We start from the raw sequence: 20,080 nt of genomic DNA on the forward strand, positions 1-20,080 counted from the left end.
ACCATTGCCAAGCATGCTCTCTCACCTCATTTCTCATGAGTAGAATACCTAGTTTCTTCCACTTACCTGATCCTCCATTTGCTAGCATCCTCCTAACCCAAATTATTTTTATTTATTTTGCATATATTTTGTGTTTATAGTTGTACCTAATTTCCTCCCATTATAAGCTTAAGGGAAGAAACTCATTTTTGACTTTCAGTCTCCTACATTTAACACAGTGTCTTACACATACTAGGTGCTTAATCAATGCCTGAAGAGTTCAAAGGGTGAATCAGGTAAAGAGAAAGGAAAGGTTAGGGAGAAATGTGACACTATAGAACTTAGAATGTTGTCAATAGGGCCTAATCCATTCATTTGCAAGCTGATGCACTTCTTGGGTGGCTTTTAGCCATTCACAATTCTGTCTCATTTTGGAGTCAGCAGGAATTTGGGGAATGGTATTGTGACTTTAAAGACCACTTCTGTCAGGCTGTTTCCAGGTTAAGATGCAAATGTATCGAGAGGCTCTTCCTGATTTATACAAAACCAAAGTCATTCAGGAGGTGAAGCCAGGGTAAGAATCAGCTAAAAGGGGCAGAGTTGAAGGGATAAAGGGGAAGAGCTCTCCCACTAACCAGAGGAGACAATGGTTTAGCACAAATGTTTAGCAATCGCGAGTTGTCATGGTAACAGAGGCCCCTTCTTTCCTGATTGGGGAATCAGGAGGAAAGAAGAAAAGAAGGGTGATCCATGCTCCTGCCTCTTTGCCTTTCAGTTTTATTTCTACTCATGTGGAATGAGTATATGGATTGAGACTTGGGACAGAGACTTGCTATACTCACTGCGTGATCCATCTAGAAGGTAACAATAACAGTAGAACCTACCTTAAAGGAATGTTGTAAAGATCAAAAGAGAAAATATATGTATGATGCTTTCCAAAACCTAAAGCAATATATAAATACTACTACTACTACTACTACTATTACTACTTTTTCAAGGTTATCAACTGCCTTACTAGAGAGTCTAGGCAGCTAGGTGACACAGTGAACAGAGCATCAACTAGCTGCCCCAATGAAGGATTTAACTTTGCAAAATAATTCATTCAAGAATATGTTTGAAGTCAATTTGGGCTTCCATGCTGAACTAATCAATTACATTCTTAAACCTATTCCTTTGTCCATTGCTCTTCTTCCTAAATCCCTACCTCAATGGATGCACCGGCCCTGGATTCAGGAGGAGCTAAGTTCAAATCCAGCCTCAGACACTTGTCACTTACTAGCTGTGTGACCCTGGGCAAATCACTTAACCCCAATTGCCTCACACACACACACAAAAAATTCCTACATAGTCTAGACATATTCAAAACCCTCTCTGTCTCCTTCCATGGGGCTCAACATCTGTTGGAGATGATCCAGAAAACCTTGAGTTTCAAACCTGTGGGCTAGAGGTTCAAAGAAGTCCAAGAAGATGACAATGTGATAGATGTACAACAGATTAAGAATTTATTGCTGAAAAAATATGACATTTTTGTTGGTTGTTGTTTGTCCTTCATTCTCAAAGAGGCCCATGACAGATGTCATGACTTGAAATGAATTGGATTTATGTGAGGAAAGGCTGTGAAAAGTCACCAGCCTCATTTTTTCTTCTGGAACCATCTGGATTTATGGGCAGGATGTACATTGGGATGACTGGAGATGGCTCTGGATGTTTAAGGCATTTGATGTTAAGTACCCAGGGTCACACAGCTATGAGTATCTGAGATGAGATATGAACTCAGATCCTCTCAAGTTCAGGGCTAGTGCTCTATCTACTGAACCAACTAGCTGCCCCCAATTATATTTAATGGAAGATCACCTAGGTGACACAATGGATAGGGAACCTGACCTGGAGTAAAGAATATCTGAATTTAAATCCGGCCTCAGACAATTACTACCTCTGTGACCCTAGGTAAGTCACTTAACCCTGTTTGCCTAGTTTCCTCATCTGTAAAATGAGCTGGACATGGAAATGACAAAGATTCAGACATGACTGAAGTGACTGACCAACAAGATGAGAAGGGAAAGACTCTTTAAGACCTTCAATGATCTCTCCCATTAGTTATTTGTGTGGCGATAATAGAAGCAAAAGGGAAATCAGGAAGAACTCCCTATAGGAAGTGCCATCTGAACTGACCCTTCAAAGAAACCAGGATATTCTCAGACAGAGCTATTGAGCATGGGATTACATTGAGATAAGTGACACTTATGAATGTGGCCAGAATCATATAAAAACGTAATTAGAAATATATAGCAAAATAAATGCAATAAACACCGTAGAAGATTGATAATGTTGACATTTTAAGTCACCACACATTCTGAAAGGCTCCTTGCATAGTCTAGTGGCCCCCATTTATATTTCAGTTTGACAAAATTTTTCAAAGAGGCAGATTTGGGGATGGAGAGTTTGCTAGGCATGGGGGCCAGCTTTTACAGAGGCATTAAAATAGGAGAATTGTCCTATGTAAATAAAAACAAGAACAGTTTGGCTGAAAAGTGTGAGAAGGGTAATAGTATGAAGACCTCTGTGTTTCAAATTAGTTTTTTTATATTTTGTTTCTATTTCTTAGTATATTATATTTTCCTCATTGGCTATAATATTTTTCATATTCTTTGGGAGCCATGTAAATATAAAGATCTTGATTTCATAGATATGTATATATTTGTACATATCAATATGTGGATACTTGCAGATCTATGTGTATATATATATGTATATATGCACATAGGCATAGAGATATAGATATATACATCTATTTGAAGTAAGAGACAGAGAGAGAAACAGAATAGACGAAGGGAGAAACAAGCAGTCAGAACAGGAGGTCAGGGCATGAGAGAACAGGAGAGGAAGCACATGCATTTATTTTCTTGGAAGACAAGCTAAGCTCTAGAAGACTGTAAAGCTGGCTGCAGAATTGTTTCTACATTAACTAATTAGTGATATTCCCATCTCCCTTAGACAATGGCTACCTTTGAAGTTCTTTTATCCTCAGAAAGGGTAATGGGCCATTTATGAAAATTCAGAGAACTGACATGTTTTCCATTAGTACAAAGGTCTGGCTAATTCTGACTTTGGATACAATTTTTTGACATATTAAATGAATGTCATTGTGCAGTGGAGTAGAGATTACCAACATCAACAATTTTCTCTCTACTCCATGAAAGATGTTGCTATGATTCCTTTACTAAAAACCATCTCTAGTGCCCATCTGAAAATGACAAATTGAAATATTTAACACTGTCTAAGTCACTGAGATTTTAATTTTTGAAATTGGCTTTTTAAAGGTAATACATAAACTCATCATTATGGATCATTGTTCATACCAACATAGTTCTCTGATTACCAGTGCTTGGTGGGGCAGCTAGGTGGCGAAGTGGATAAAGCACCGACCCTGGATTCAGGAGGATCTGAGTTCAAATCTGCCCTCAGACACTTGACACTTATTATCTGTATGACCCTGGGCAAGTCGCTTAACCCTCATTGCCCCACAAAAACAAGAACAAACAAAGCGACAATAACAGTGCTTGGTGAGTTAATAAAAGAAGGAAAGTGACCTTCACCCAGTTAGAATTACTGCAAGAGTAATTCTAGGATGAGGAAGTATATAAAGATAGTTCCTCAGGACTCCTTCACTGTATCATGCAAAGACCAATTGTCAGATTTCTCTGTTTTACATGAGGGTATGATATAAATCTTGTCATAGACCCCAGAATAATAGGTGGTTCTCATAACATAGTATGCCTCCCAATTTGACCACCAGCATACTTGGATCAAAGAGGTGTGACAAAAACACCTTGCCATTTCAGACTGAAGGCAAGAAGCTAAGAAGGAAAAGTGAAATTCACAAATCTGAAAAAGAGTGAGTATTTAAGTTCAATGCCTTTAAGTGTTCTGATTCTACCAGATTTGCATGTGATATTGTAAAACTGAGAATGATAAAAAATTTAATAAACAATATCAACCACTTAGATAATTAACCAACAGACATATAGTTGATGGTAGGCACAGTGCAAAGCACTGGGGATATAATACAAAGGTCAAATGTTCCCTTCCCTCAAGGACCTTACATTTTATTAGGGAAGACAAGAAGTATATTTATTGACCTATACAAAGTATTCACAAAATAGATCCAAGGGAATTGGAGGAGGGCAATGGGAATGGCAACTGGTATAATTAGGAAAGTTTTCCAGCAAAAGGTCAAGTATGAGTTGTTTTATAGTAGCTTGGAGATTCTAAGAAATAGAAGTGAGGAAATTTCAGGTAAGGAGGAGCATTAGTGCAATGGAATGGAGATAAGAAATGAACCTTCTATGAGGAACATTGGAGTATAGGGAATGTGAAGAAAGCTAATTTTAACATGCCTGAAAAGGTAGCTGGAGTCATATTCTAAAGTACTTTAAATGTAAAAATGAGCAATTTATCATTCGTTGCTAGAAGCAACTGGAAACACCAAAATTTACTGAGGAGAGTGACATAGTAGACCTGTACTTTTGGAACATCACAATTCCTAAAAGTGTGGATGGTGAGATGGGAGCTGCACAAAGGATGGGTTGAAATGGAAAGATACTTTAAGGCAAGGAGGTTAATTAGAAGGCTATCAAAACAGTGCAAGTGAAAGGTAATACAAATCTAAAAGAAGTAGAGAGGAAAGAAAGCTACAGATGAGAGAGATGTTGAGTTTTCTGGCTCCCAAGTGGATGTCAGTGGAGTGAGAGTGATGGCATTGGAAGTATGACTTAAAGGATACTGGTACATGCAACAGGAACAGGGAAGTTCAGAAGAGGAGTAAGTTTAGGAGAAAAGAAAATTAGTTCCCTTTTGGACATCATGAATTTAAGAAGCATACAGGACAACAAATTCAAAGCATCCAAAATATAGTTAGTGAGAGCTTAAGAAAAGGAATAGTTATGGACATTATAGATTTGTCTGTGATAAGCACAGATTGTTATGTCTATACTATCTCTGTGTCTCTGTCTCTTTCCATTTCTGTTTCTACATATATACTAAAATAGTGTTATAGTATCATATATTGTTATATAATATTAGAATAGTATAATATGATTTTAATAATGTATTATAATATTAATATAATTATATTATAATTAGCATGAGCTAATTAAACCCATAAGAGTTTATGAGGTCACCTTGTGAGAGATTGAGAGAAAAATGAGAATGGGAACTAAGTTAGATCTTCAGGGAATATCTAAAATTATGTGGCATTTTATGGATAATTGGTCAGCAAACAAGACTTAAGAGGAATGTTCAGATAAATAGGAGAACCAAGAGAGGTTTGTTACAAAGCATTTTACATATGTTGTATTATTTTATCCTCACAATGACCCATTATTTTGTTACTATCATTATTCCTACTTTTATACCTGAGGAAATAGATTCAGAAATCTCAAATCACTTAGGCAGAAAGATAAGTGTCAAAGACAAAATTCACATCCTGGTCCTCTATGGAAAACTATTTAAAATAACATTTGTGCTGTTCCCTCTAGAATATTAGACTGATTGATTGTGCTTTTAAGTCATGGAAGACTTAATTAGCTTCCCTTAAGAGTAGGGATTAATTTTTGTCATATCTTTAGTGCCTAATACTTCTAGCATATAGTAAGCAAGTAATAAATGTTTGTTAATTGATTGATTTATAGGTGAACACTATTGTTTAAGAACCCCGCATCAGGAGTTCTATAAAGTTTTGCTTTTATAAAAATGCAATTTCATTCTACTCTGCAATATAGGAAACTCTTTGTTGTCACTAATTATATCTAGAGAAACAGCAACATTCAAGAAATTTCCTCCTATTCCTCTAGTAAAAGACATGTCAATGTACAAAAATATTTATAGCAACTCTTTGCTGTGCTGACAAAGGTTTGGAAATTGAGAATGTCAATTGATTAGGGCATGGTGAGCAAGTTGTAATATATGATTGTGGTGCAATACTATTGCACTATACGAAGTGATGATGGGGATGGGTTTAGAAAAAAAACTGGGAAGACTTATATGTACTGATTTCAAAGTAAAGTGGACAGAACCAGGAGAACATTGGACATAGTAACAGCAATATTGTAATGATGGTCAACTGTGAAATACTTAGCCACTCTGACCAATACAATGATCGAAGATAATTCCAAAGGACTCGTGATGAAATATTCTACCTACCTCCCAGGAAAACTAATGGATTGTGAATTTAGATTGAAGCATTTTAAAATTCTTTATTTTCCTTGCTTTTTTTGCAACCTGGCCAGTATGGGAATATGTTTTAAATGACTTCACATGAGCAACAAGTACCTTATTGCATTACTTCTCAATGGGTGGGGGAGGATGGAGGAAGATAATTTGGAACCCAAAATCTTTTTTAAAAAATGAATTTTTAAAAGTAAAAATAAAATGTAAAAGAATCTAATAATTTTACTGAGATGTGGGGAATTGAGGTGGTACATCTGGGGGAAGCATTAAGAAATCAAGATGGTCGATTAGACCAGCTTTTCTTTCTCCATTTGGTTTTCACATGTTAGTTTGTGGTTCCAAAGACTCAGAGGAGAACAGACCCTTTTGGGTCTTTGGAATGATATATGATGGAAAGATGGGAAAGGAACAAATACAGCAGCACGTCAAACTTTCTTGGTTTGGTTTTCTTTGGACATATATCCTTGCTGGTATCAGCAAATGAAGCTGGGACTAAGGATAGGAATGTTGTAAATCGTGTTCTTTCTCTGCAACAAGGAGGACAATATCTACTCAGGCTAGACTTAGAAGGTGGTGTCATCATCCCATTTATGTACTTGAAATGTTTGCTCATTCCCTAGGGGCTATGAACTAGACTTGTTACTTCCAAAATACAAAACCATGAAAGCTATTTATATTTGTATTGCTGTGGAAACACAGGAAACATAGCTGTAATCAATGGGGAAATTTCAATGGCTTCCAAACAGAAATGTCAGGTCAGTAGTGGGCAAGATGATTTTCTGAATCCTCTCCTTTTCCCCCTTCAATTTTAGTATTATTGATCTGTGGATGAAAGGAATCTCAGGGTCCACTTAATCTACCTATCTTTATAGATGAGAATACTGAGCTAGAAGGAATCATCATTGATTATTCTGCTTCCTTCTTTTCTCCCTCTCCTCCTCTTTCTTCTTTGTCTTCTCCTTCTCCTCTTCACTCCTATTTATCCTCCTTTTTCTATAGAAAAGCCCAGATTACTGAGAATTCAGGATATAATGAAGCATTAATAGTTATAAAACCACAAATATAACTGAGCTTACTTTTTGTTTCTTCATGCTTCTTTTTAAAATCATATCAACTGGATTTAAAAAGTCTTAAAACTTTGCATCTCAAATTAAAACAACTCTAAAGTGCCACCTTATACCTATCAGCTTAGCTAATATGACAGAAAGAAAAAATGATAAATCTTTTAGAAGATGTGGAGAAATCAGGACACTGCTGTGGTATTGATGAAGTTGTGAACTAATTTAACTATTCTGGAGAACAATTTGGTACTATACCCACAGGGAAATCAGATTGTACATACTTTTGATCCAGCAGTACCACTAGTAGGTCTGTATCTCAAAGAGATCATAAAAAAGGAAAAAGAACTAACATACAAAAACATTTATAGCAGCCTTTTTGTGGTTGCAAAAATTGGAAATTAAGGCAGTGTCCAACAATCTTTAAGTGCTATGTAAATACTATTATTAATAAATAAAATGATTATGAATTGTTATTCACAATATATTATTCCCATTATTACCAACAATATGAGAGTATTTATTCTGTTGTTAATATTATTAATTGATATTATATTACCTTAAAATTATATCCAGACTCCATTATAGCAACTTCTAGAAATCATGGATATTTCATAAACTGGAAATATAATATTGCTAGCAAAGATTTTTCTTTTAAATAATAAGAACAGAGATACCGATGCTGAACGTATACATGTGATTATGTTTAAAATTTACATTTCTAGGGGAAACATACTTTACATCAAAATTTGTATAGGCAAAGGAGGATGTATGTTGTAAACAAAATCCATGAGGGAATAATCCATTCCAAATACCCCAAAGCCTTTGAATTACTGAGCAAATATAGGTTGAGTTGTAGACTACACCACAGAATCTCCATTGTTCTAAGAGTTATCTTTTCTAGCCCCCTGATGGCTTGTTTACCTATAAACTCATTTTTATTCCCAAGCTGAAATTATATATAAAAATGAGAGCTAGGATTAATTAAATAGCAGGGTAAAATAAAACATTGTTCATGAGGGAAGTCAGCTACAACATCCCTCTCAAAAATCATACTCTGTTATCAAAAAGAAAAGTTTGATTTCCTTGACCAATCATAACAGAAACAAAAGGTCAATGCATTTTTTAATCTCAGCAGTCTATATGATTTAGATTGTTGACAACTTTATGATTCAACATTTTTCATCATAAAATAGAAAAGCCTATTTAATATTAACTATGAAACTATTTTGTCAGAGCATATATAATCAGATTATCATCAAGCTAAAAGGTACACGCAAATTATTTAGTCCAGTTCCCTCAGGGAAGCAACAAGCTTTGGTCACATCTTTGGTAAGTTTCAGAGATCAGAATTAAACCTAGTTCCAAAGTCAGCAATTTCTTCTCTATGCCATCATGCCTCAGTGGTGATACACTTAGATTTGGACAAGAGAAATGAGAGGTTATGATGTTGGGATATCCAGGAGGAGAGGGCCAACAGATAATTGTGGGTCTGGAGGTTGATAGAATCAATCGAACTATCTATCAATCTATGTGGCAATCAGGACTATTGACCTTCAGGGACAGAAGGAAACTCAAAGTTCTTTCCACTGAAAACTCTCCATTCACAAGTTGGGTCTGGAGAGGTGAAGGAAATTGCCCAGAGGACCACACACAAAAGTCAGGTCTTCTTCCAAATCCAGCAGTGTGATAAAATCAAACAAGCTCTGAACTTGGAGTCACAGCACTCATATTCAAATCCTGGCTCTGTCACTTATTGCTGAGAACCAACTGATGTTGAACTAATCAGTTAACTTCTCTAGGACTGTTTCCTATTCTATATCTAAATACAGGATGGTTGATTTTCTCAACTCTGTACCTTTTGAGTAGTGATAAAAACGCCCAATCAATCTCTTGGGTCTTATATTAAGAGTGGAAAAGCCCTTCAAACTTTAGCCCTGTTGCAAAATAGTCATGTTTAGAGAGGCCAAGGAAACTTGAGAATTCCTCAGAGATCATCTATAAATTATCAAGTGACCTCATAAAGGATGGAGTGAAATGATTGTTGCAGGTGAGGCAATCCAGGGCAAAGAAAACGTAGGGCTCAGTTGTGGAAGGAGGAGATATCAAGGAGAATCATCAGGCTCTGTAGCTAGCTAGGGTTATAAAACCTGACTTGAGGAAGGTTCCACTGAAAGCTCAGTCCCTTTTCCATTTTCCTCTCACAATGCCTACTCATCCACAAACAGTACCATTTGCTGTTTTGTTGAGAGCAAATGGAATTTACTTTGGCCACAGATGCCAAAGGTTGACTAGAGATAAATATAAATGGAGAATTGGCTGGAGAGCTCAATCTCTTTCTAAATGTTAAGGATTTCTCTAACTAATGAGAATAGTGAACATTTTTGTAGCACCTACTATATGGCAAACACTATGTTAAGCACTTTATTATCTGATTTGACCCTTAAAAGGATAATAGGAAGAAGGTACTATTATTATCCTCCTTGTTTTATATGTGAGAAAACTGAGGCAAACAGTGGTGTAATCATTTGCTCAGAGTCACACAACTAATGTCTGAGACCATATTTGAACTCAGGTCTTGACTATGGATCTTGTCTTCTATCCACTGCACCACAAGGATTCAGAGTAAATGAGATACTATCTTTCTCAGAGGAAGTTAATTCTATAACCGTGTGTTGCATATAAAATATAGTTGTTAGACTAGATGATATTTGTGCTTCTTAATAGTTAAAAAGCTAAGATCTTACTGTCCTCTGATTGTTTTGCCATAATACTTGTGGTATTTGAAGCCAAAGGAGAGCGTGAGATGACCACAGGGTGAAGCAGAGAAAAGGAAGAAAGGAGTCTGAGAAGAGAGTCCTGGGGAATGCCTAGAGAGAGGAGCTGGGATATGAAGAAGAGCCAACTGAGAACAGAGAAGGAACATCCAGGGAGTCAGAAGGAGGGAAAGATAAAAGCCAAGAGCAGAAAGAGTTCAAAGAAGGACCTATCAGTTAGCAGCAGAAAACATGATAGAATTTATCATTTATTCTATTTTATATATATCCTAACTACTCCCCAAAGACTTGGAAATAGTCTCAGTACCCATAATACCTTAAGCAAGTTATATTCCCTCTTTTGGTCTCAGTTTCCTCGTCTGTCAAAAGGATGGGGTTGGACTCAGTGACCACTAGGTTCCCCCCCCCAATCCTAAATATATGATACTATGAAGGTAGTTTATAAATTCAACTCCACTACAATTGCATGATGGGGGGGGGCGGCAATAATCAGAAATCAGGAAAGAAGAGAGACATCTGGAAGGGATTTGAGAGGATACTTAGTCCCATCATTTTATTTCATAGCTAATGAAACTGAAGTCCAAAGAACTGAAGTCACTCACCCCAGGTCACTCAGTTCATGAAAGGCACGATTTGGTATCAGGTATTTTGTAGATACAAATGTGGCTTTAGACCACCAGGCACCTTTACCTTTTTATTCCTTCTTCTTCTTTTTGTTTTGTTTTGTTTTGTTTTGTTTTGTAGAGTAATGAGGGTTAAGTGACTTGCCCAGGGTCACATAGCTAGTAAGTGTCAAGTGTTTGAGTCTGAATTTGTACTCAGATCCTCCTGAATCCAGGGCCAGTGATTTATCCACTGTGCCACCTAGCTGCCCCCTTTTTTATTCCTTCTTTGTTTTATTTACTTGTTTGTTCATCTGTCTGTCTGTCTGTCTCTGTCCATTCATCAGTACTCCCATCCGTTCATTCATTTGCTTATTTATTTATTTGTTTTTACTGGGTGGAGGATACTTTTTACATGTGAACATAGGTATCTAGACCTTCTTTACCATTTATTACCATTAGTTTCCCATTTAATCTATGTCTCTACTCTGACTATAGTCTGACGCTGTGAGACTTTATGTCATTATGGCTGGTATTGAGGGAACATTTAAGAGTCTATTTTTCACACAGAGTTTAGAAGGCAGAGAAAGGACAAACGATTCTAATCCTTCATTCTAGTCCCTTGCTCCTCCATTTCAACATGAAAAGAGGTCAGATTAAATTATAGCAAAGGACACAGATTTTACTTTTTGATATTGGGAATATAAATGAATGGGGGGAAAGATCAAAAGGAAGGCAATGTGCCCTAGTGGAGAGAATTCTGATACCAAATTGTGCCTGGACATTTTTTTTTTTTTATTTCTCTGGTTTTGGATATTGAAAATGTTTGCAGAAAAATACATAGTGAAGTGTGCATTTGTCAGTCAAATAAAGACTTTAAAAGCTGGATGGTAACGGAGTTCCTATTGTCTCAAATCCTCATTTTACAGATGAGGAAACTGAAAGTATCATGGTAACTGTGGAACTATAAAAAGTAAGGTAAAGTGCGTAGAGTACTGGACTGTAATAAAGGAAGTCCTAGTTTCAAATTCCATCTCTGCCACTTAATACCTCTGTAATCATAGCCCAGTCACTTAATTCCTCTGAACCTCAGTTTCTCCATCTATGAAATAAGTATAATAATAATACCTCTTGTTGTTTCATTACAGGGTTGTTGTGAGGTTTGAGTGATAACATGTGCACAGATTTCTATCTGAACTTCAAAAGCTCCACATCAATATCTCTTACAATGGAAGAATGACTTGCCATGTGATGTTACCTGGATGACACTGTCCCCAGGGCTCATGTCTGTGTAAACATAGACATTGTAGGAGATCGCAGGGAAGGTTGGAGTGTTATCATTTGCATCGATCACCTTGATGTTGACTGTAACAGGGCTGCTTTCTTGGACACCATCGAATGCAGTTATCTTTAATGGAAAAAAAAATCTTAATTTTAATTGATATTGAATAGAGCACATTCTTAAAATAGAGACATTTTTTCTAATGATTCCGATGACAAAAATGCATTGCTATTAAAAAGGGAATTATTTTCTCCATAAATACACACATATAAACTACCTTCATAGTATCATATATTTAGGATTGGGGGGGGGAACCTAGTGGTCACTGAGTCCAACCCCATCCTTTTGACAGACGAGGAAATACACTCCATAAATACACACATAAATTTTCTCCATAAATACACGCACAAATACTATTGTATAATGAAAACAATGGGTTCTGGGATTCTAGGAAAGCTCTAGAGGCAAGTCGACCCCATCACATCATCCCCAGGACCAGATGCAGTTAGAATGAACATTAATTCTCAATGTACAGGAGATTTGGAACTGGGCAGATAAACATATCTGAGTCATGTATGGAGAAAATAATGTATAAATATTATCAATTTAAAAAAATCTAATATATGAATAATTTTCTGACTCATTTTAGAATTATTTTCCTCAATCAAAAAAAAAAAGGTTGTATGTGGAGTGATTGGAGAACAACAGTCTATGATGGTCAGAAAAAATATTGGGTCATTGTGAGGATCAAACAAAATGAAGTAGGCAAAGTACTTTGAAAATTGCAATAAATTATCTAAATGTATCTCTTTTCTCCTTACCCCTCTGTTTTGCCTTCCACACCCTCTCTCTTCCTCACTCCTTTCATTCTTAAGCATGGAGGGCCATACCTATAATATCATAATTTGGGGCTAGGTATAGGAATTCACTGCACTGGTATCTACTAACCCTCCACAGTAGAATCACAAAGAATTGATCAGAGTAGCAAAGTTAAATTACTTGCTCATGGTCGCACAGACATTTGCCCAAAACAGCACCTGTACCTAAGTTTTCCCGACTCTGAGGCTAAGCTCCTAATAAATACAACACTCTACCTCCCTGAATTAGTGGTATTACTAAGAAAAATTTAATATATATAAACTCCAGATATCTGCAATCAGAAATGTAGCCCCATGGCTTTATAGTCATAAAGAGAAGAAAGCTGCATAAAGTATTTCTTATTGATATATTTTTGAGCTACTACATAAAAATTAATCCCCTTACTTCTACCCACAATGCATAGACCTTTTCACTTTAGAAAATACCTCATTCAGTGATATCAGAATTCTTTGTACAGAGATACCAGGAGTCTTACCGAGAAGGTGTAGTACTGCTGTTCTTCCCTGTCCACGGGCTGAAGCAAGGTGAGGTAGCGTGTTATACCAGATGGAGTCACAGTGAAGACTGAGGTGTAATCATTCAGAAAAAGATGGACCTCGGGGTCTTTTGTCTTTAAAAAAATATTCATTAAGAGTTGGATGAGCCAATTGTCCACTACTTAAAAGCAAGCTTGTTTATTACGCTAAACAATAAGCTGATTTTTCACCTCAGTAACTCGTGAGTAAAGTGAAATGACATCAAAGTCGGATCCTTTTGAGGGGATAGAACAATATGGAAGACACTCATTTGCGTGATTGATGATTGCATAAAAATATGGAAGGCAAGAAAGCTATGTACAGAAAATGCAATTATCCTAAAGAAAAAGCATCCATCCCTACAATTCACCAAACCACCAGGTAATCTCTAATTTATGCACAAACATTCCTGGAGTTTGAAGTCAGAGGACTCAGACACAGAGAGACTATGTGTGAGGTATTGTTCTTCTGTGGGCTTCAGATTGAAAAGGTCTTGACCCCTGAGATGAAATGAGATGAGTTTAGCACCTCCCTTCTTTTGGTAGAAGGGGTGCAGAACTTCAGGTGTGTAATGTTCCAAAGTTTATTGTTTTTGCTTTACTGTTTGTGTTGTTGTTATAAAGAGAGGGCTCATTGACTAGTTGGGCTGATGTATATATCTCTAGAAATGACTATGATATAACATTTACTGTATTTTTTTATTTGAAAGATTTGACATGTGATCTCTAAGTTTTTACTATCTGTCTGCTCCATAAGTCTAACTTACACATTTATTACAAATTTCTTACACCAACTGTGACCTTATTCGGGACTTCCTCATCCACTAACATGGTTTGCGACTGACCTCCTCACCCTACTCCAAACACCTACACACATCTCTTTTCCCTTCTCTCATAACTCTTTCAAGTCCCTGAGAAGATTCTTCACTGTCCATGGTCCTAAATTTTTATACCTTCCCTGTGCCACTTTGCAAAGTGAAACATGGAGTTTCTGGTAACAATATTGTCCAAGAGGACAGTGACAAGGGAAATTGTTGTTGTTGTTTTTCTACTTTAATGATCATCCTTCATCTCTGACCAATCAATGGAGTCTCCCAACCTCAATTCTTCTATCATAGACAAAACCAACTGTATTCATCCCATACTCTTACCACCATCACTAGGTCTCAATTCTTCAAACAACATCTTTACTTCATTCAAATGTTCTATTCCCTGAGAGTCTGTTGTTTTTTTTCTTACACATAGATAAATTATATTTGACTTCTCCAAAAACCTTTCTATTAATACCCATATATGGTCTTCCTAAAGCTGCTAAGTAATAAAAGGGATGGGAAATGGGGAGAATCTTACCATTGTCAGGAAGAGTTATAAGCCCTTACACAACTTCCAATAGTTTCTATGTTTAAAGGGCTGGAGAGGAAATTCAATGGTATACTGTCCTAGAGAGAGTTATGGAACAGATAGCAAAACTAGGACCGTAATCGTGTCCTTCTTCATCGAATCAAGCATCTTTCCACTCTCCCACACTGCCTCTAGTAGCTGGCAGTTTGATGAGATTCATTTGTTCATGAAGTTATATCCCTAAGGATTGTGCTTGTTGTTTATCCATACTTTAATTCCACAAAATTTCTCCAGAGAGGAGTCAATCACAGAAGATCTACTTTAATTAAAAAGTTTCAGCTCATTAAGTTGAAAACACATGAATTTACCTGAACTACCTGAAAGAGAAACTGAAAAAAATAGTAAATACTCTGTGAGACAGAGTATGGCAAAAAAGATCACACCTGAAAGTTAATTTATCATCCAGAATCTTCTAGATCTTAAATGTATAGCCCTTAAAATATAAGACGTTTGTATAAAGTAACTCATTGAAAGAAACCATTATATTGATAACCTGCAAGGCAGCAGGAAAAAAATATAAATTTAGATGTGGTAAGAGAACAGGAGGATGGTACTTGGTATATAGGAAAAGAAGGTAGAATGTGATCTGGGAACGGAAGATGATGTGAGAAAATTTTTGATAGGAAGATACGTGGGATTAATGTCTTTTTCAGTAAGCAGAAGTCATTCTTTCAGAAACAGCAGGTAACCCGCAAGATTATGTCCTTGACAATTGAGTCATTTATTCAGGATGGAGAGCTTCATATAACCAGTTAGGTTATATACAGAACTGTTTTAACCATTCACCCTCCTGCCCCTATGTGTAGAAATATTGTTCGTTTATAACCAATCCCCAATCACAAATTAGCACAATTTTCAAATGTTTTTTAAAAACAATTTTAAATGAGATCCAAGGATCCAAATATGTCACCCCAGAGTGTTAGTTGCAAGGGGAATGTTGCTAAATATCACATAGCCTTGATATAAGGTTTGTGTGCATTTGTGGCTGTTGAGAACATGCAGAGAACAGCTTCAAAATGGAAGCATGATAAGCTAAGTTAACACCCTAATTTAAAGGGTGGTTATTTTCCATTTAAGAATGTAAAGAAAATGAAATACATACGGAGTCCCGACTTAACAGTGTGATCAAAACTATGGAATTACAAATAGATCAAAATAACAATTCGGCCTAAACTAAAGACAAAATCTATACATCTATGTACTTCAAAATAATTTTTAAAAGTTTTTTTCAAGTGAATTATATGTCAGCTATTTTTTGCCGATTACAAGATTCTATGTTAATAATTTATATTGCAGAAGGTTCATTGGAGTTCAGCGGCTTCCATTTCCCAAAGCTCAATAGGCTCAAACATATAAGCAATGGCTAATTCTTTAAGATGCTCTCTTTTAAGAGGCTACTTGTATTTGGATGGTGTAGCTTATCAAAGGTTCTTTTTTTTTTAATTTTGTCCAGTGTACTCCAAACAAGGTTATATAATAGTCTTAATCAATTATTTTGTCTAGTAGATGGTTGCATGTATAAAGTGTTTGTTTCCTTATATTATTCTGTAAATTCCATGCGGTCACAGAATATGATTTATCTAAGTTGCACATCTCACCTAACATTGTGCATAAGGGATGAAGGCAGGAAGTGCTAAATAATTATTGAATGAATGAATAAATCAATCATTGAATTAATCAATCTGCATTTTTAGTACCTACTATATGTAAAGTATCATTATAACTTTAGGGATTTTTTTAAAGGCACAAGTTTAGTTTTCCCCCTTAAAGATTTTATATTCTGTAGGAGAAAGCATAAATAGGTATATACTGTGCATATTCTGTGATCCAGCACTATAACATCATAATATTTGTGTGTGTGTGTGTGTGTGTGTGTGTGTGTGTATATATATATTTAAAGAGTAAAAATACCTATCTGTATAAAAATATGTATAGCAGCTTTTTTTGTGGTATCAGAGAACTGGAAATTGAGGTGATGCTTATATATTGGACAGTGGCTGAACAAGTTGTGGTATATGATGGTAATGGGATCCTATTGAACTATAAGGAATTATTTCAGAAAAAAAAACCTTTAAAAAACTTACATGAACTCATGCAAAATGAAGTAAGCAGAACCAGGAGAACATTGTATATAGTAACAGCAATAGTATATGATGATCAACTGTGAATGACTTAGCTTTTCTCAACAATGCAATGATCCAAGACAATTTCAAAGGATTCATGATGAAAAATGCTATCCATCGCCAGAGAAAGAACTGATAGTGTTTGAGTACAGGTTGAAGCATAATATTTTTTACTTTATTTATGTCTGTTTTTGTCTGTGTTTTCTTTCACAATATGACTAATATCCAAATATGTTTTGCACGAATACACATGCATAACCTATATCAAATTACTTTATAGGTTAGAGGAGGCAGGTAAAGAAAGAATTTTGAATTCACATTCTTTTTAAAAGAATGGTAAAAATTGTTTTCCCATGTAATTGGGAAAACAATAATATATTAGTCAAAATATATCCTTTAAACCTCATATCATTTACTTTCTCCTATATGAGGAATTTCCTGAACCATCCACCTACTAGTAATACTTCCACAAAACCTTTGTATTAATTTTGCAATTTATTTAAAAGCAAATATGTTTACCCAAATTATTTTTAGAAATAAACCAAGTAATGGTATTTCTGGGTCAAAGAGTATAGGGTGTTTGATAACACTATTGGCATAATTCCAGATTACTCTCCAAAATTGGTTCACAATTCCACCAATGATGAATGTGTCCCAATTTTTCTAAACATATAACACTTCAACATGATTCTATCATATGTTGATATGTAAATGAATATAATAATATTTTAAGGCACACACAGAAACACCTAAAATATTTTAGGCTAAACATTAATCAAGAAACACTAAACAAATATTTTAAAGCACCTATTAGGTGCCAGAAATTACAAAAAAAATATTTGGATATATAAACCTATTCAATTAAAAAGACATTTTCAGCATAAATAGTTGAGAAATGCCTAAGCCCAAATGTCTGAGACTAATATAGGGTAAGTTGAGGTTCGATTATATGTTACAAGTGAATGACAAATTTAAGTGAAGTGCCTAAATCTCAATGAAGGCATTCACTGATTTTTATTTGTCCCAGTTAGAGACTGAGAGTTTACTCTATTTGAGAAGGAAAATAAATCAGTGAATATATACTGTCAGCTGGAGTACAACAAATCTAAGTTATCATCATAACAAAGAATAATGATTCATAAATAACTTAGTTATCTTTCTCTTTATATTTCCATCCCCAAAATTATCAATCCTTTTGTTGGGCTATATTTTCATTAGAGGTCATTGATGAAAGCCACTGTATTTGGATCACCAGGTCCTAGTCAGATGCCAAACTGGGCCCACTCTTACAGATAGTCCTCAAGCCCACAAAAGAGTTTATTACAACTACAAATTAACTCACTGAATTAAAGTACAGCTAGGGCAATTTACAAATTCTCTAATTCTTTTTTTTTTTTTTTCCCCCACTGCTCGACCCTAGCTGGTATTTGGTCTTTAACCTAACAAATTGAGCAAGCAGATGTCACAATTTCCACTCTGCCTGGGAGACAAAGGGCTTGAATGTTGTCTCATTAATTTTAATGCTATTTATGCTGAGATTAATTTGCATCCTGGTTCACACAGAGAGAAACACAGCTACACAGATTTAGCAAATGAACGCAGTACAAGAAAAGAAATGAGACATTCTAGAAAAACTTCCAATCAGTTAAGTGTCTGCATTTAGAACTGGAAGAGCCTAAAAATATTTCAAACTAGATCCTGGTCTCTTAAGTGTGAAGTCAAATTATAGATTGTTTGAGAACACATGGGAAGGTGTTGCAGAAAATGTTTAGGTAGTGATAGATTGAGATCTTAAGTGTTGGAGGAAATTCCCAAACTGATGCCATCACAGAACATTTAGAGTGTTGGGGTACATATTGCATAAACTTATGTCCTGTCATGTGTCTTATTTATTATAGCTACAAAACACAGAAATGTATAGATGCACATATGTATCATAAATACTTAGATGTAGACTTTCAAAATATGTTCCATTGTTATAGGGTCAAAGATATCAGAATATTTAGTTCATTCAGAAAGTCATCATCTCAGAAACTTTGAATTAATATTAGGCACCACATAGGTTAAAATGTAATTTAAAATATTTGTAGTTTTAAAATAACTTTATATCTAGTAGTTGGGGTGGTGGTTGCATTACTCTGACCTTTCCAGAGAAAATGAAAAATAGAAAAAAGTACATCAGTGGACATGCAACCCTGCCCACCCCGCCACAAACCACCAACACACAGCCACGTAACCACAAAACCACACACTTAGCATTAAGTACTACCTACAGGAATGCCACCTGGTGGAACCTGTGAGAAATCAGATATAACACAAATATCAAAAAACAAAACAAAACAAAACAAAAAAACCCTTAAACATTCTATCAACTGTGTGTGTGTATGAGGAGTTTCTTATAGCTCTTTAATTTATAATGATTGCTAGTGTCCATATCCTTGAACTCAGAGCTTCCTGGCTTGAAACCAACTCTCTACCCACTCACACTGCCTCTTGTGTGCTCCTGAGGTTGTTGAGAATAACAGACACTTAAAGAATTTTGAGCATTTTCTGTGAAGTATGTGACAATAAATAGTTTTATTCTTCTATGAATATCCACGGGCTATAAAGGATAAAATACTGGACTTGTACTTAGGAAGTTCCATCACTTTTTTTTTTTTTTTTTTTGCGGGGCAATGGGGGTTAAGTGACTTGCCCAGGGTCACACAGCTAGTAAGTGTCAAGTGTTTGAGGCCAGATTTGAACTCAGGTACTCCTGAATCCAGGGCTGGTGATTTATCCACTGCACCACTTAGCCGCCCCCAGTTCCATCACTTTTTGAGAAACTTACTACCTTAGGATTACAGGCAATCCAATGCCTTGTTCTGTGTCTCAGTTTCTTCATTCATAAGAGAAGGATGGTGATACCTAGGGCTAGCCATAGTATGCAGAGCACTGGCTCCAGTTAGGCAGACTCCTGCTGTTGATTTCAAATAGGGCTTCAAATACTTACTGGCTGTGTGGCCCTGGGCAAATCCCTTAACCCTGTTTGCTTTCATTTTCTCATATGTAAAATGAGCTGGAGAAGGAAATGGCTAAGCACTCCAGTGTCTTTGCCAAGTAAATCCCAAATGGGGTCATGAAGAGTCAGACATGAGAGAAAACAACAACTGAACAACAGTAGGAGAATGCAACTTATAACAACTGTCCTGGGTGCTACTCAGCCCCAACAATTGTCTGCCTTATAAAGAGCAATGG

At 35.9% G+C, this 20,080-nt stretch overlaps 1 protein-coding gene across 1 annotated transcript in view; it reads right to left on the minus strand.

Annotated features, from left to right (window-relative positions):
* The window catches only part of PCDH15 (protocadherin related 15), a 2,141,593-nt gene that overhangs the window by 367,835 nt on the left and 1,753,678 nt on the right, over nt 1-20,080 (minus strand). Inside the window, exons 16-17 of the mRNA XM_043982395.1 lie at nt 13,281-13,415; nt 11,903-12,052 (exon numbers count right to left, since the gene is read on the minus strand). Coding sequence (XP_043838330.1) covers nt 11,903-12,052; nt 13,281-13,415 — 285 coding nt within the window. The remainder of the gene's footprint in view (nt 1-11,902; nt 12,053-13,280; nt 13,416-20,080) is intronic.

Source organism: Dromiciops gliroides, chromosome 2, assembly GCF_019393635.1.
Source record: "Dromiciops gliroides isolate mDroGli1 chromosome 2, mDroGli1.pri, whole genome shotgun sequence".
Lineage (NCBI taxonomy): Eukaryota > Metazoa > Chordata > Mammalia > Microbiotheria > Microbiotheriidae > Dromiciops > Dromiciops gliroides.